Source organism: Balaenoptera borealis (genome assembly GCF_965194805.1).
Source record: "Balaenoptera borealis genome assembly, chromosome: 19".
In the NCBI taxonomy this organism is placed as follows: Eukaryota; Metazoa; Chordata; class Mammalia; order Artiodactyla; family Balaenopteridae; genus Balaenoptera; species Balaenoptera borealis.
This window is the reverse complement of record NC_138878.1, coordinates 13,005,768-13,024,652: the sequence shown is the minus strand read 5'-3', so window position 1 is coordinate 13,024,652 and position 18,885 is coordinate 13,005,768. Positions and strand designations below refer to the sequence as shown.

General features: G+C 38.2%; 1 protein-coding gene and 1 long non-coding RNA gene across 3 annotated transcripts in view; one reads left to right on the top strand and one right to left on the bottom strand.

Moving 5' to 3' along the window:
• LOC309617580 overlaps positions 1–18,885 on the bottom strand; it is a 548,498-nt gene that overhangs the window by 326,746 nt on the left and 202,867 nt on the right. The window lies entirely within an intron of this gene.
• Positions 1–18,885, top strand: part of HYDIN (HYDIN axonemal central pair apparatus protein) — a 441,132-nt gene that overhangs the window by 221,088 nt on the left and 201,159 nt on the right. For both annotated transcript variants that reach the window (XM_082369752.1, XM_082369751.1), the window contains exon 19: positions 1,178–1,330. In XM_082369752.1, coding sequence (XP_082225878.1) covers positions 1,178–1,330 — 153 coding nt within the window. The remainder of the gene's footprint in view (positions 1–1,177; positions 1,331–18,885) is intronic.

Here is an 18,885-nt window from a genome sequence, read left to right as displayed (position 1 = left end):
AGTGGTGCTTTATAGCAACTGATTTTTCTCACACATACAGACACACTTGACCCCTCTCCAGACCTATTAAGTCAGAATCTCTGAGGGCAGAGGACCAGCACATCTGTATGTTTAACACCCTCCTCAGTTGTTCCTAGTACAAAGCTGGGTGTCCCTAGCTTGCTACACGTGGGCTCTGAGATTGGTTTTACTCACTGCTCACCAGATCTTTTCCTGTAGATTATTCGATATATATACAACTATATGCTATAACATATTCTATAATTGGACTTATATCCCAAATTAGCCTACTGAAAGTCTTAGTCTTTCTCCAAGCCTGGGAAGAGGGAGATATGGAAATCTCTCTGCTGCTTGAGCTGAATCGAAGGATGAATCTTGAATCTTGGAGGATGTTGCCCAACAGGCTGTGAATTCCTAGACATCGGGTTTACTTGGAAGCTGGGTGATGTCAACATACATTTGTTTGAAGTGATTCTGATTGCTCAGAGAGTATTTTATGTCTTCCATATAAGATGCCATAGGTAAGCCTGACTTATAAAGCAGCATCACTAAGGCAGGCCAACTGAAAGGTGCCACAGTCCAGGTACCCTTCTAGCCTACACTGTGCCTGCCCTGCACAGATGCAGCACATGAGAGGGTAGCTTGCTGAGCAGGAAGCACTTTATGAAAGAGAAAGACCCCCTTCCTTGGGCAGACACAGTGCCTGGCCGAGGGCACAGGGCAAGGGGAGGAGAGCAAGGTGGGTTTCAGTCCCCAACCTGCACAACTTTGTGCAGTGGATGGCCCTATCGTGTTGCTAATACAACAGAACTGAGACTCAGTCCAGCCACATCCAACTCTGAAGTGCTGGTCCTTAACCTCTAAGTGTTCTTGAGGCTGTAGTGCTGGGTGGCATATCGAGGACCCTTATTCTGGTCTCCCCTCGGGTGCACAGCTCTGGACTGACCCAGGGAAGTGGATCATTCTTTTAAGGGAGGAATTCCAGGTCTGGTCAGCATGGCCATCCCTGTGCCCTTTGACCACAGAGTACCAGGGAGAAGGGATGTCAGTTCTAATAAGCACGCTTTTATGTCCCTGCTTTTTATAAAGGGATGCTTAAAAGCTTCTGTTTTAATTTGATTTTAAAGGCCAGCCATTTTCAGCCATTCCTGTGTTCTTTCTCTTACATGGAATGCAGGTATGTCACTTAAGGAGCATTGGAGAAGGCCCAGTTATCTACGTACATCCCACTCAGGTTGATTTTGGCAATATCTACGTCCTGAAGGACTCCCTCAGGATTCTCAACCTGTCTAACCAGTCCTTAATCCCCGCATTATTCAAGGCATGCATGGTGAGTAGATTGTGGAACTGTCACTGAAAACACAGCTCTGCCTATATCTTAATAGTCAGTGGCCTTATTTTAGCAACATGCCTTTGAAAATGATCACCAGAAGCGGAGATATAAATGGTTCAACTGCATTAAACTATGTTATTCTCATCCCCACTTCCTCTTTATTATAATCTTTTTGTTGATTTAGAAACACAATATACGTGTAGTTTGGTAAACAGGCCAATGTATTGACTATAATCCCAGTTCAGGGAGATGCTTCAGAGATCTCCTTACTGAACTGTTCCTGAGCCCAGCCCCGCACTTCCAGAAAACACTTTTTAAATGTCTCTGTAACTGAAAATGCTTCCTTGTATTTAATTTGAAGCCATTTGGCTACAGATTTGTTAGTACGCTTATTCTATTTTTATTCTCTCTTCCTTCTGGCAATATTTTAATGTAGTTTATAAGGATGTAGGAAATACAACAAGATGGTAGTTGCCAAAAGTAGAAATTAAAGAACACAGCAAAACAAAGATAGATAGAAAAATAGTTATAAATTGGTTCTAGAAATGAGTCTATCTTATTTCTGTGTATTTTATAATGACACTTAGATCCGCTAGTCTTCTTTCTATAAGCTAATTTTTTAAACAGAGATACCAATTTTTTGCAGAATTTAGGAATTTCTAATCCAGTAATTGAAACTATTCTTGATTTTAGAAGAAGTTTTCTAAATTTAAATATAAAATTTAAAATAGTATAGCCTTTCTCCTATTTCCAAATTAATTGACATTTGAATGCGTGCGAACATTTGGTTTCAGCATTTGTCAGATATTTCTGAAAAGTCAATTACTGTTAATTTTATAAAATATCAGAGGGAATAGGATCATAGTTTTCTACGGACTTGTAATGGCTCCTTAGAGTCATTGGTCCCAACTAGGAGCCATTTATCATTATCATTATTATTATATTATCATTTGTCATTACTCCTTGTAAAGATAGTGATTTCCTGTACAGTCACTGCTCTTTTGAACATGAGATTCAGACACAAGCCCACTCTTGATCTAGTGCCTTGTCGATCTTGTGTGATGAATAATGTTTAAAGAAAAATCCTACAGAAAATGACACCTTCTCTAGTCTTTATCCAATGAGTCGCAGTTGGTGTGTTTGGTGGAAGCATGGGGTATTGCCTAGGAAATGTGGCTTCCGGTCCAGTTTTGTATGTGCAGAGTTCACAGTGGGTAGGAGGAGTCAGCCAACCTGTCTGAGATAATGAGAGGGGGCATGAGAGGGTCCCAGTGGATTACAGAGGAAGGAGATGGGCAGAAACCACAAGAATGCTTACATACAAATACAGCAAGGATTCCCTTCCTCACTGCCTCCCCTTTCATTTTCAGATATCTCCAGATTTCACAATTTGTGGCAACTTTTGGTACATTTTAAGAAACAAAAGCACATCAAGGATCTGTTGTTTTTTTTTACTAATATAGTATATATATTGAATGACCCATCTGGTTGTTAAAATGGGACTTTTTCTTTTCCATAAAGGTTTTCATGATTCCATCTTTTGATTGTTTAATATCATCTTAAAACAGCAAGCTCCGGTTCCAAGGCGACAAAAGTGTGATGTTCTTCCCTCAGTCTCCTCTTGGAAAACTGGCGTTTATTGAGTTGATTACCTTTATAGCATAAAAGTAGTTTCAACTGTATTTCTCATAGGTGAAAATTAAACTCCTTTCATATTTCGGCTGGGATTTTTGATGGATTTCCTAGTGAATACTATGTGTGTTAATATCATAGAAATTGAATTACACTAACTTAGAAATTAACTACAGTGGAAAGAAATTGAAATACCATTTATTAAATTTCAACTTGATGTACCATACTGAATCTACAAGTTCATCCTTACAGAAATCACTAAACATTAGGAAAGAGTTTCAGTTAATAGTTGTTTGTTCCCTAAGCCCAGCGCTCAGTACCCCGGTAAGTCGTGGTCAGATAATTATTGCATTTAATTTCTTGCTCACTCAGAAATAAGTAGGGCCAAGGGCACAGTCTTCATTTCTTATGTTATCACTACAAATCCAGGTCTGGAAGTTCTTCTCTTTTCTGCTGGGTGCCCAAAATGGAGGGGTCATTCTCTCCCCTCTTTTGACTGCCAGTCAAAAAGTCCACCCTCCCCAGATGCGGCACCCACTGCCAGCCGTCTGTCATGCTTTGCTTTGGAATGTTTGAAATATCAGCCTCCCCTTGAGGTTTTGAATGGGCCAACTTACTTGGATTAAGCTGAAGGACTCCAAACAATAGAGTAAGTCACCTCTGTTTTGCGTGGGGTAGAAAATATCAGAATGTGAGAACAGAGCATAGAAAGACCCTTTTGGCAAGAGTGTGTGGGCTCTGCTTGTGCACACGGCACTCCTTCGGGAAGATAGTCCCTCTCTCCGGATGACAGCAGAAATGAGGGCGAGGATATGGTCCCTGGCCCCTGGGACCTCAGCCCTGGGCTGGAAGATAGATGCCTTCTTTGCATGGGTGCCCCTTGCTAGGTGGAGCAAGTGCATTGCTCAGCACTTGTTTGGAAGCATTTGGAATTCTTTTTCATTTACTCTTGGCTCTAATTCAACCTCAGGTACCGTTAACTCGAGAACTTGTGTACAGGTGTCAGTGACACCTTGGGATTCAGCTGGCACTAAAACATCCTCACAGTGGCCTTTGCCTCTGTGATCTGCAAGAGAGGCCCTTGCAGTTAGATCTTTATGGAGTTTCCAGGATCCAGGAAGCAGTAATTCTGATGTCTCGTTCAAGCAGTTCTTTTTAAACATTTTTTTAATCATATGCCATAGAAATACACAGTGATGTGGCATCAAGGGAATCATCAGGCTTTCACATCTCCTTCTGATCCTAAGCCATTGGGTTATTTTCTTGTGTAAGTAGGGACCCCCCCTTTTTATATTTACTTATTTATATGCCTGTCTCCTTCAAGTGACAAGGGTCTCTGCTTTGAATTCCCGACACATGTTTGTATTAAATCAAGCTTATGGATTGTATTGTTCACATATTTTACTGCCTCAATTATTTGTATGATTTAACAGTTTCTGATATAATTTTATCAAAATCTCCCACTTTTCCATTTCTCCTTGTAATTATGTCAACCTTCACTCCATATATTTAAAAGCTATGTTGGTAGGTGCATATAAATTCATGACTTATATATCTCAATATATTATTCCTTTTTTCATAATGAGTTGTCCATTTTAGCCCCTATTTATGCTTTTTGACTTAAATTCTATTTTGCCTGATAGAGATAATGCTACATCAGCTTTCTTTTACTTAGCATTTGCATGGTATATCTTTTTCATTCCCTAATTTTCAGGATTTTTTGGTATGTATTGGTTTGTTTTGTGTGCTGATTTGTTTAGACTCTCTTAAAACACCACATGACTGAATTTTTTAAAAGCTAATGATAGACTCTCTCTTTTAATTGATGAGTACATTAGTTTTCTATTGCTGCTGTAACAAATTTGTTATCTTACAGTTCTAAAGGTCGGTAGCCTAAAATGTGTCTATAAGGCTGTGTGCCTTTTTGAGACTCTGGAGGAGAATCTCCTTCCTTGCCTTTGCCAGCTTTGGAGGCCACCTGCATTCCTTGGCTCATGGCTCCTTCCTGCACCTTCAAAGCCAGCAGCAGCATAGCATCTTTGCTCTCTGACCTCTGTTTCCATTCTTACTTCTTCTCTGACTGTGACCCTCTTGCCTCCTTCTTATAAGGAACTTTGTGGTTACATTGGGACCACACCAACAATCCAGGATGATCTCTTCATCTCAAGATCCTTAATCATATCTGAAAGTCCCTTTTGACATGTAAAACAACATATTCACAGATATCAGGGATTAGGATATGGACATCTTTGGAGGGCTATTATTCAACCAACCATACCAAGAGTAATCTTTAAAATTTACTCTGATTATTGAAATATATGGACTTACTTCTACCATGTCTTTCCTATATACTATACTGTTTTCTTCTTTAGTTTTCTCCTTTTCTGCTTTGTACTGGATTGATAAATTTTCTCCAAGCCCCCCTCCAACCACTGCTATCTTACGTACATTTTTCCCGTACTTGTTTGGAGGCCATAGATTTTATTTATTTACTTTATTTGTTATTAACCCTAACAAATAAATGTTATCTTTTTCTAACAATAATGAAAGAAATCAGTATCTTGGTCCTCCTCAAGAATAAGACAAGGACCCTATCACACATCTATTATCTCTTAACCTTTCTTCACACCTGTCATTTTTAATTATTGTGTAGAATTTTGGATCTTCTCTTCTTTCCACAAAGTTGCTGAATTTTGTCATTCAGTAATTAACTACTGACTAGTTATCAAAATAGTTCGTGAATTTCTCTTTATTCTTCTTTTATTTTTTGTATCTCCCTGCTTCCTTCTTGGTTTGTATTTCTTCTTGCTGAATTATATCCCTTTAAGTTCTATGCTAGAGGTTTCATAGTTTATGTATATTTGACTATATCTTGATTTCACCTTCAGTCTTGCATGCTAGTTTAGCTGAGTATAAGAATCTATTTGACAAAGTTTTTTTTCCTTTGTACATTGATCTCTGGCATCAATTGTTGCTGATAAAATTCTGCTGTTAGTCTGATTATTATTCCTTTATTGGTAATTTGTTTTTCTCACTAGTTGCTTTTAAGACTGTGTTTTCATTTTTTGTTTTCTTAAATTTCTCTTTACTGTATCTGAAGATTTGACCCTTAAATACTGGAAAGTTTTTTGCCATCATCTCTTCAAATGTTTCTTCTCTACCAGTCCTTCTATTTTCTACTCTGAGAAAAAAAATACGTGTGCACACGCACACACACACACACACATGTTTCTGTGCAATTCTACAAGCTTATTTTTATTTCCATCCATATCTTTCATCTCTTCATCCATCTCCTCATCTCTCTGAGGTGCCTCCTCAGTGGTATGTTCCAGCTTCCAAATTCTGTTTTTGCCTTTGGCAAAGCAAGTTTATCTTATCTACCTATCTTTTTTAATATAGTTTTTCTAAATACATTTATTTATTTATTTATTTATTTACTTATTTATTTAGGCTGCATTGGGTCTTCATTGCTACATGCGGGCTTTCTCTAGTTGTGGCGAGTGGGGGCTACTCTTCATTTTGGTGCGCGGGCTTCTCATTGTGATGGCTTCTCTTGTTGCAGAGCACGGGCTCTAGGACGTGCGGGCTTCAGTAGCTGCAGCACGTAGGCTCAGTAGTTGTGGTTCGCGGGCTCTACAGCGCAGGCTCAGTAGTTGTGGTGCACAGACTTAGTTGCGCCACGGCATGTGGGATCTTCCCAGACCAGATCTTGAATCCGTGTCCCCTGCATTGGCAGCTGGATTCTTAACCACTGCACCACCTGGGAATCCTTACTTTTTAAATTTAATTTCAGTGACTGTACTTTTCAATTCCAAGATTTAGAATTGGTTATTCATATCTACAATTCTCGATTCATATCTCCATGTTTTTGTTACATAATCCTTGTTTTATATATATTATCCTATCCTGCACCTCTACAAGGGTCTTGGCACATTTTCTAATCAATTTTATTTAGCTCTATTGATGCTCAAGAATGAATTCATTAACCAGTTGTTTGAGGTTGCATTTGGAATTTTAAATGATAAATTAATCAGGTGTGGGGTATGTTTTTCTCTCATTCTCAGTGCTCTTATCTCCCTGTCTAGCATTTTTTCCGTTTGTCTTCACCCTGAGCAAATCACTAGTCCAGAATCAAGTGTTGAGCCTTTTTTCCATGGTGATGTAGATTCAATCATCACACTGGGCAGTGGCTTGGCCTGGAGCCTGTCTACATGACAGTCTCTATTTCACCACCACAATGTCCGCCACCACTGGCACAAGCCTGTGTGTAGACTATAGCCTCAGGAACATCACAGCTTTGTTAAGCCTTCTTTCAAATACAAGGAAGCTCTCTTAGCTTGGGACCTTGACCCTTATCCTTTACTTCCTGGAAGATCATTTTGGTTTCCGTTTTTCTCCCTTGAGCTTCCTTTACTAGAAGGTTATTGTTTCTCTTCCACTTCTGGCCCATATGATGTTTACCTTGTTTTTGAGTACAACTATGCCTGGAAACCAGCATCAAATCAAAAAGACAACCTACTGAATGGGAGAAAATATTTGCAAATGGTAGGATTGATAAGAGATTAATATCCAACATATATAAACAGCTCATACAACTCAACATAAAAAAAAAAGCACAGTTAAAAAATGGGCAGAAGAACTGAATAGACATTTTTCCAAAGAGGAAATGCAGATGGCCAACAGGCACATGAAAAGATGCTCAACATCGCCAATCATCAGGAAAATGCAAATCAAAACCACAATGAGTTATCACCTCACACCTGTCAGAATTGCTATCATCAAAAAGTCCCAAATAACAAATGCTGGCAAGGATGTGGAGAAAAGGGAACCCTTGTACACTGTTGGTGAGACTGTAAACTGGTGCAGCCACTGTGGAAAACAGTATGGAAGTTTTTTTTAAAAACTAAAAATAGAACTACCATATGACCCAGCAATTCCACTCCTGGGTATATCTCTGAAAAAAACATAAACACTAATTCAAAAAAATACACACACATCCCAGTGTTCACAGCAGCATTATTTACAGTTGCCAAGATATGGAAACAGCTATGCCTGGCTTTTCATTTTTCAAAACGTTCTCTCTTTTTTTCTGTGTGTTAGAGTAAAAGACATGTTTTAAAGCTTAAACTCATTGATCTATTGTCAGTCCTCTTAACTACTTTTTATAGTGCTTTATATATTATTGGTGAGCACTGACAAAAGGATGATGAAATGTATCTTCAGCTGGCATGAGAGAGCAGAGTTCTTATGTCTTAGCCTTAATTGTGAAAAATCTATAAAATAAATTCACAGTAATAAGGAAATAAGAAGAGAATAACATTCTAGTTTATCATGGTGGGCATCTTTTCTTTTACCACATAAAAGTCATAGCTGTTCCAGAATGGACTGTGCTTTTCCTAAGCCATACCAAGTGACTCATTCAGTGACAAGAGGATACCAGTGGCAGTGATATCAAGAGACTTCCAGAAGCAAAGGTTTGTATTTGACAGAGAGCTGTAAGCCTCTCAGCCCCACCCTCACTTGAGACCTCTTTTACTTCGGCATAGCTAAATGTGAAACTCAAAAGAGAGATTCCAATAGGTCATATTGATTATAAACCACCTTGAGAGAAGGAAAGCTATTGATTGAATGTTAGGTAGCATGATGGGTCAGCACCTTCCCTGAATTTAGAGCGACAGCTCTACTGATTGAATATGATTAGTTCCAGTATAAGCTAGAGACAAAATGAAAGGAGATTTGATTTCTTTGTCACTAAAGAGCTAGCCAGAAAATAAAAGAAAAATGTCTTGGTTTCCTGCATGCTTTGTAAGCCTTTCCGTCGTCATTCTGCCTATTCCAACTCTTAATTAGCTTTAGCAAATTGTTTTTGTTAATTAATTATTATTCAGGCATACAGTTAATACTTGTCACCACAGAGGGAGATTAAGGCAAAACTTCCTTCATATGGATCAAATGTGCTTTTTTTTTCAAGTTCTAATTTCCCTCCTCCATAAAAATCTATAACTTCTTCCCCATTACCATCATCATCATCAACTCAACTGCAATGGACTAAATGTTTGTGCCCTGCCCCCCAAATTCATATATTGAAATCCTAACCCCCCAAGTGATGGTATTAGGAGATGAGACCTTTGGGAGGTAATTAAGTCATGAAGGTAGAGTCCTCATGAATGAGATTAGTGCCCTCATAGAAGAGACCCCAGAGAGCTTTCTCACCCTCTCCGTCACGTGAGGATACAATGAGAAAAATGGTTGTCTGCAACCCAGAAGAGAGCTCACTCACGCCAGAACCTGATCATGTTGACACTCTGATCTCAGACTACCATCCACCAGAACTGTGAGAAATGAATTTCTGCTGTTAATAAACCACCCAGTATAGTATTCTGTTATAGCAGCCCACATTGACTAAGACACCAACTCATGTCACTTTTAGGGGATGCCTATCATTGTCATTATCAACTAAAGAATTTATTCTGCCTGTTTGTGCACTGACAGTAGACAGTCATCTTTAATAATAAGCTAGTACAAAATGAAATAAATACTTTTATATAATGAGAAAAGACAAGAAGAGATGCATGGTGTAAAAGTTTATTAATGGTATGAAATCCCCAACACACATACGTCAATATTATATGATGTTGATCAGGGAGCAGATCATATTCTTCCTTAGTCCCATTTCATCTTCCCTGTCTCATGTAAAAGGAAAGAGACTGGAGAGGCATATATAACATAGTAGAGCTCTCCATAGGATGACACTTGGGGTATTTTTTTAAATGTCAGTTGCGATGAAGTTGTATGCAGCATTGTTTCATGCTTTGGAAGAAAAAATTCCTCTTCTGAGATGTTAGGACATTAAACTGAGGTGTGTCTGGGAGGGGAGGACAACATTATCTGAGGGTGGGCATGGTCATGTGTCATGCACAGTTATCTTACATATGGTAGTCACTCAACAAAGAGTGGTTAAGTGTGTGAGTGCTGAAGTAGTATTCTGTACTATTGACAGTATAGGTACTGTATTCAAACAGATCCGGAATCAAGCCTTAACTGTGCGTGCGCTAATTCTGGGCATGTTATTTAATCTTTCAGAGCCTTTGGTTCCTTCTCTTTAAATGGAACTAATAATGCATCTAGAAGATTAAACATGATAATCTATGTAGAAAGTGCCTGATAAAAAATAAGCATTCAGCATTCAATAGATGGTAGCTTTGATTATTAGTGTTGACAGACAAGAAGATCTAGGTAAAATGGCTTATGGAAAGACTTAAATTTTTATGACACTATCTTAAGATCTTTTATATTTTTCTTAGGTAAGAAAGAAAAAGAAATAAGGCACGCTCAGAGAGGCCCCAAGGTTTCAAATTTAACTGATCCACGTAGTACAGTGCTCTGTCAAATGGGAGCTCTAATGCTGCCTTTTTCCTTACTCTTCACTTGCCTCTGTAATTTTTGACAGTGAAACCATCTTATAAAATATAAAACATTTTTATTGATGAATCCATATGTGTTCTTCCACATCAAAGAAAAAAAGGTTTATTAGCAAATAACTTACTTTAGAAATTTCAGGTTCATTAGCTTTCTAATTCTTTAGCTCCTTGGGGCTTATTTATTCATGTATTTGTACAGATGCTTCCTGGCACTGTGTAAATCATGCCTATGTGCTCAGAGCAGTCCTATTTCCTTTTATTTAACTATCATCATGACTTGTGTTTGATAATGACACTTTTCACTGTCTTTTTAAATTTTTTTAAATTTATTTTTAAAAATTTTCTGAATTTTTTATTTAAAAATAAATTTTTAATCTGTCTTGAGAAGGCAGTGACTTTCAGAAAGAACATTATTGTCCTTGTTCAAAGATACCTCCTTGTAGCCTTAAAAGATTGTTGAAAAAGAATAGATACATGTATATGTATAACTGAATCACTTTGCTGTACACCTGAAACCTAACACAACATTGTTAATGAACTATGCTCCAATATAAAATAAAAATTTTTTAAAATGATTGTTGGTACATATTACTTAAGAGCTGTGTAAATTACAGATACCTCCCTCCCTCATACAATCAAAGTCTGCTGGTCTTAAAATTCTCAGACTTTTTTTTCCTCACAAATGGGGAAATTAAGAGGTAGGGCAATTGCTTGGCCAACAGGAACTCTCAGCATACCAAGCACAGACAAAGCCCTTTCAATTCAGTATATCATTCTGAACTACTTCCCTCTAAGAACAGGGAGAAAAGCTGGGCAAGATATGAAAAATCATGAGTTTAAGGGAATGACGGAGCAAACAAAGCCAATGACAACCCAAAAGAAAAAGGAAATTGAGAAATATACGTCCAGCGTTTGTGACTGCTTTTCCTATATAGTACCAGAAGAGGCTGAAAAACTGAAAGGAGCTTTCAGAAAACTCACTGGTCTAAGAAGATAAACATTGGAATCAGGACAGGCTAGAGAGAGAAAAATTGGAGAAGAATGGACTTGGTAAGACTCCCAAACTTTTGGTTAGGACTAGGAAAAGCTACATTCTGGGAACAAAAGTAAGCTAGTACAGACCATCATTTTAAGTCATTTTAATCTCTGCCTATTTAAAGGAGTTCCGAGATTGCTGGTTTTCCCCAGCATCTTTCCTAGAAGCAAATAATATAGTCTCACCAGAGGAAGACAACATTGTTCTAAGCCTCAAAGTATCTCTACAGTTTTCATTACAACATCAAACAGTTAATTTTAAAATTACCAGGCATACAGGAGACAAATTAATATAAAACTACAATATGCTTAATATACTGAAGGAAATAAAAGGCAAGATTTAAAATTTTGGTAGAGATTAGAAAGTATAAAAGAGAACAAATGGGAATTGAAGACCTAAAAAATACAATTGCAATTAGGAACTCAATAGATGGGTTTAACTGCGTATTACATACAGATGAAAACTGTGGAAGTGAACCGTCAGATGAAACTACCCAAAATGAAAATGTAGAAGAGTTGGTAAAAGAAATGCACAGAGAGAGGGAGAGGAAAAAAGCTATCATTATCTTCCATAGAAGCAAATGGATAAGGCTCAAACTGAAAAATTAAGAAATAGCAGTAGATTACTTACAGATATGAAGGTAAACACCAAAAGAAAATGCTAAAAATTAAAGGGGTTGCCTTCATTAATGTGCAACAATGAGAATGAGAAGGGTGGGAGACTGGGTTCAAGAGACAAGTGTTTTTCACAGTATACCTTCTTAAAAATATTTTTTAATTAATTTTTATTGGAGTATAATTGCTTTACGATGTTGTGTTAGTTTCTGCTGTGCAGCAAAGTGAATCAGTTATACATATGCATATATCCACTCTTTTTGAGATTTCCTTCCCGTTTAGGTCACCACAGATCGTGGAGTAGAGTTCCCTGTGCTACACAGTAGGTTCTCATTAGTTATCTATTTTTAACGTAATAGTGTATATATGTCAATCCCAATCTCCCAATTCATCCCACTCCCTCTTCCCCCCCTTGGTAACCATAAGTTTGTTCCCTACATCTGTGACTCTATTTCTGTTTTGCCAATAAGTTCCTCTGTATCATTTTTCTAGATTCCACATATAAGCGATTTTATATGATATTTGTTTTTCTCTCTAACTTACTTCACTCTGTATGACAATCTCTAGGTCCATCCATGTCTCTGCAAATGGCACTATTTCATTCCTTTTTATGGCTGAGTAATATTCCATTGTATATATGTACCACATCTTCTTTATCCATTACTCTGTTGATGGACACTTAGGTTGCTTCCATGTCCTGGCTATTGTAAAGAGTGCTGCAGTGAACATCAGGGTGCATGCATCCTTTTGAATTATGGTTTTCTCTGGATATATGCCTAGGAGTGGGATTGTTAGGTCATATGGTAGCTCTGTGTTAGTTTTTAAAAGAACCTCCACACTGTTCTGCATGGTGGCTGTACCAATTTACATTCCCATCAGCAGTGTAGGAGGGTTTCCTTTTCTCCACACCCTCTCCAGCATTTATTGTTTGTAGATTTTTTGATGATGGCCATTCTGACCGGTGTGAGGTGATACCTCACTGTAGTTTTGATTTGCATTTCTCTAATAATTTGTGATGTTGAGCATCTTTTCGTGTGTTTGTTTTGGCCATCTGTATGTCTTCTTTGGAGAAATGTCTATTTAGTTCTTCCGCCCATTTTTTTAACTGGGTTATTTGTTTTTTTTTCTAACATCTTTGTTGGAATATAATTGCTTTACGATGTTGTGTTAGTTTCTGCTGTGTAACAAAGTGAATCAGCTATATGTATACATATATCCCCATATCCCCTCCCTCTTGCGTCTCCCTCCCACCCTCCCTATCCCACCCCTCTAGGTGGGGACATAGCACCGAGCTGATCTCCCTGTGTGACACAGCTGCTTCCCACTAGCTAGCTATTTCACATTTGGTAGTGTATATATGTCAGTGCTACACTCTCACTTCGTCCCAGCTTACCCTTCCCCCCTCCCCATGTCCTCAAGTCCATTCTCTATGTCTGCGTCTTTATTCCTGTCCTGCCCCTAGGTTCGTCAGAACCATTTTTTTTTTTTAGATTCCATATATATGTGTTAGCATATGGTATTTGTTTTTCTGACTTACTTCACTTTGTATGACAGACTCTAGATCCATCCACCTCACTACAAATAACTCAATTTCGTTTCTTTTTATGGCTGAGTAATATTCCATTGTATATATGTGCCACATCTTCTTTATCCATTCATCTGTCGATGGACACTTAGGTTGCTTCCATGCCCTGGCCATTGTAAATATTGCTGCAATGAACGTTGTGGTACATGACTTTTTTGAATTATGGTTTTCTCAGGGTATATGCCCAGTAGTGGGAGAGCTGGGTCATATGCTAGTTCTATTTTTAGTTCTTTAAGGAACCTCCATACTGTTCTCCATAGTGGCTGTATCAATTTACATTCCCACCAACAGTGCGAGAGGGTTCCCTTTTCTCCACCTCCTCTCCAGCATTTATTGTTTGTAGATTTTTTGATGATGGCCATTCTGACTGGTGTGAGGTGATACCTCATTGTAGTTTTGATTTGCATTTCTCTAATGATTAGTGATGTTGAGCATTCTTTCATGTGTTTGTTGGCAACCAGTATATCTTCTTTGGAGAAATGTCTATTTAGGTTTTCTGCCCATTTTGGGGTTGGGTTGTTTGTCTTTTTGATATTGAGCTGCATGAGCTGCTTGTATATTTGGGAGATTAATCCTTTGTTGGTTGCTTCATTTGAAATATTTTCTCGCATTCTGAGGGTTGTCTTTTTGTTTTGTTTATGGTTTCCTTTGCTGCACGAAACTTTTAAGTTTAATTAGATCCCATTTGTTTATTTTTGTTTTTATTTTCATTACTCTAGGAGGTGAGTCAAAAAAGAACTTTCTGTGATTTATGTCAAAGGGTGTTCTGCCCATGTTCTCCTCTAACAGTTTTATAGTGTCCAGCCTTACATTTAGGTCTTTGATCTGTTTTGAGTTTATTTTTGTGTATGATGTTAGGGAGTGTTCTAATTTCATTCTTTTACATGTAGCTGTCCAGTTTCCCCAGCACCACTTATCGGAGAGGCTGTCTTTTCTCCATTGTATATTCTTGCCTCCTTTGTCATAGATTAGGTGACCATAGGTGTGTGGGTTTACCTCTGGGCTTTCTATCCTGTTCCATTGATCTATATTTCTGTTTTTGTGCCAGTGCCATACTGTCTTGATTACTGTAGCTTTGTAGTATAGTCTGAAGTCTGGTAGCCTGATTCCTCCAGCTCCGTTTTTCTTTCTCAAGATTGCTTTGGCTATTCAGGGTCTCTTGTGTTTCCATACAAATTGTAAAACTTGTTGTTCTAATTCTGTGGAAAATGCCATTTTTAATTTGATAGGGATTGCATTGAATCTGTAGATTGCTTTGGGTAGTATAGTCATTTTCACAATATTGATTCTTCTGATCCAAGAACATGGTATATCTCTCCATCTGTTTGTGTTGTCTTTGATTTCTTTCATCAGTGTCTTATAGTTTTCTGAGTACAGGTCTTTTCCCTCCTTAGGTAGGTTTATTCCTAGGTATTTTATTCTTTCTGTTGCCATGGTAAATGGGATTGTTGCCTTAATTTCTCTTTCTGATCTTTCATTGTTAGTGTATAGGAATGCAAGAGATTTCTGTGTATTAATTTTATATCCTGCAACTTTACCAAATTCTCACAATATAACTTTTCTAGAACCATTTAACTTTGGAAATTGTGTATGGGTATACATTTCATACAAATAAAATTTAAAAATTTAAATCATGCTTCAGGACAGAGTGTATAAGTATGCTACCATTTATGCAAGAAAAGTATATATGCAATAATATAAATACATATATGTCTAATTTTACTTATAAAGTTTCTCTGAAAAGCCAGGCAGAAAACAGCAAACAGTGGCTGCCTCTGGGGATGGTAACTAGTGATCATGCACAGGCATGAGAGAGAGAGAGACTCATTACCCTTGAATCCATTTGAATTTAACACTGTGACATGTATTATTTATTTTTAAAGAAAAAGCTTCTAAGAAAGAAAGAAACTGGAAATGAATCTGAAGCAAGAGAGCAAACAGAGTTAAAATTAAATGCTCTCTAAAGAGAAGAGTGATCATATCCTTTTAGAATGAGTTATTTATTCAAGAAATATATGTGTGTGTTCTTGTTACACAAGTAACATTTCCTTAACTTCTGTTTATTCTATAAGGATAGAGAAAAAAATCACTCTATGCCACCCTGCAGATGACCACTATAAAATCTTTGGTGTATATCTTCCAAAACTTTACTGTGTTTGTGTGTCTGACTGTGTATTCCTACGCCCCACCATCAAATAATACTATTTCGTTACCAGCTATTTTCATTCAACAATGTAGTATAGTCAGTTTTGATATGAATTATTAAGGAGTACCCCTGTTCAGATCATTTTCCATGACTGACTTTATTGCCTCATTTGGCTCCACCACAGTTGTTTAACTAACTAATCCCCTACTGATAGGTGGTTTCCAGTTTTTCACCACTGTAAACAATGCTCACATCTTAATTGCTGCTCCCATCTTTAACTGTTTCCTTAGACTAAATACCTAGAAATGCAATTGCTGGGTGAAATGGCATGAACATAACTAAGAGTCTTGATACATCTTTTGATATTATCTCTCAGAAAGTTTGTACCAGTTTATATCCTACCCACCCTACCCCCATCAGTGTTAAAGAATGTCACCCTCTCCGAGACCCTTGCTAACATTTTGTTTGTTTTACAAAACTGGTAGATGAAAATAAGTGTTGTATCATTAGTTAAGTTTGTGTTTCTTTGGCTTACTGGTGATGCTGAACATTTTTCATGTATTTATTGACCAATAAATAAATATTTTTGAGCATCTTCCTCATGCCTGGGACTAACTGTGCTAGCTGAAGGGAGAGACATAAAAATGATCTTTCTTCATAAAATCATAAGAATGATCTCTTTCTTCAAAGAGTTTACAATTTCAAAAAAAGAAATGGATACAAAAACAACACAGTATTACAGTGTGCTATGTTATATACAAGCACAGAGGAGGAAGTGGCTAATTCTTCCATAAAATTAAAAATGTTCATAGGTAGGCACATTTGAGTGGAGACTTGAGGCATAAGGAGGAGAAGGACAGGGAAATGGGGTGTACGTTTCCAGAGAACAGCATAGTTAAATGCAGTGGTGACGTACAGCACACTCGGGAAGATCTGGTGTGGCTGAAACCGAGGGTGTGTGTTGGAAATTGACAGTGCCTGGGAAGTAAGCCTGGAAAAGTGCATTGGGGCCCTCTAAGGAAGGATTTGGAACAAATCCTCCAGACCATAGGTTCTTATCTGGTGTACCAGTCTTGATTGCAGGCTGCCTTTGTTTCAAACAGAAAAGATGACAAACACCCACCATGTTTGGGGGTCCATGAACCCTGGAAATTATATGTAAAGTTTGGGATATGTGTGGGGGGTGTGTGTGTGTGTTTACTTTTTCTATGGAGGGGTTCCATAGCTTTCTCAAAGGGGAAAAAAATTCAGCACCACTGGTCCAGACATTGGAGAGCCATCCAGAATCTCCAGCAAGAGAGGCCTGTGAAAGAGATTCCTGTCAACTAGATTGGGGAGGGTGCAAGCAGGAAGGAGAACTGGACGTGAATTTTGAATGATAACGTTAATAATAACCACCAATTATTGAGTATTTACTTTGTGATAGACAAAGTACTAGGTGCTTGGCACCCATTTTATTTCATCTTCAAGTAGTACATTTAACAGATGAGAAAACTGAAACCTAGATTTTAAAAATTAATACAAAGCCCCCTGGCTACAAATGGGCAGAGTCCACAGTTGACCGACAGGCCTCCATGTGACCTTAAGGCCCCCTCTTTTAATCATGACCCTCTCTGCTTCTTTTGTAAAGCTCCAGCATCATTTCTTTTGTACTTCATCTCCTAACGTTCAGTTAATTATTTTAAGCAGCAAAGTGACTCACTTCAGGACAGAGAACCATATGACTACAGATACAGATATTTAGGGGACAAAAAAGAGAAAGGCCTGAGTGATGTTCATTGTTCTTGTTCCACAAAGAATTGATCATCTGCTGAGATAATAGTATAAATCCAAAGAAATCCCTCACTCTGCACCTTGGTTCCTGTTGTTATTTGTGTCCTCTCATTCCATGGAAGGAAATTCCTGCAGATTTCAACTGGCAAGCGAGTCATTTTAGAGAAGAGTGCACAGTGCTGTTTTCTTCAAGCTTCATAGTCATTAGCACTGCAGGGTAGGAGGTCTGCCTGAGTGTATTCGCTCTCGTTTACTGTTGAAACGACATGTGCAAACACTTTTGTCTTTTATGGCAAATATTAAGTACATGATAGGGTAATTTATAAAAGCTCTGACTGTTTTACCTTGGGTCCTGAGCACTGCCTAAGAAGTGTGCTAATGCCCTATTGTCAAATAAAAAGCAAATGTTAGCCTTAGATATGTGTACCCTCATATCTAAGGAGGAGGGTTTAACACTTATCACCAGTGGACATGGAATTCTGAATTGCAAAAGATCACAATTTTTCCATCCTTTGCACAGTCATATGCACATATACATACCAACCTCCTGTATGTGTTGTTCATGGGCTACTGGAATGACTCAGGCATTCCAGCCCCAATTCATAGAAAAAACAGAGGCAGCTGTTGCTGAAATTTTGGTAGAAGGCTTAAGGAAAGCTAATTTTTTTCATCTTTGGAACCCTGTATTAGTTTTATATTGCTATATAAACAATTACTACAAACTTAGTGGCTTAATACAATACAAATGTATTACCTCAGTTTCCATGGGTCAGAAGTCCAGACATGACTTGGCTGGATCCTGCCTTTAGGATCTCAGAAGTCTGAGACTGAGATGCCGGCTGAGCTGCGTTCCCTTCCGGAGGCTCGGCTAGGGAAAGATCCATTTCTAGGCCCCCTCAGGTTTGGCAAAGTTTGTTTTTTCTCAGTTGAATAACTGAGGCCCCATGTTCTTGCTAGCTGTAGGCCAGGGGCTGCTGTCAGCTGTCAAGCCCCCCACAGTTCCCCACCATGTACCCCTTCCATAGACCCTCACATGCTTGGAATCTCCTCATTAGGAAAAGCCCGATCCCTTCTAAGGGCTCTGTCTTCCGGCATAAGTCAGGAACACTAGGGTAATCTCTCCGTCTGCAAAATCCCCTCACAGCAGCGCCTAGACTAGTGTTTGATTTAATAACTAGGAGAAGATAACTGGACACCGGGAGATGGAGTAGGAGTAGCCATCTTATACTTCTGCGTACTGTAAACCCTTATGAGATGCTTCTCTTCTGGCAAGAGTATTGTATGTTAAATACTTTCTTAGCATCCATCCTTACTGTCTCAGTTTTGTAATATATTTCAGGGACAA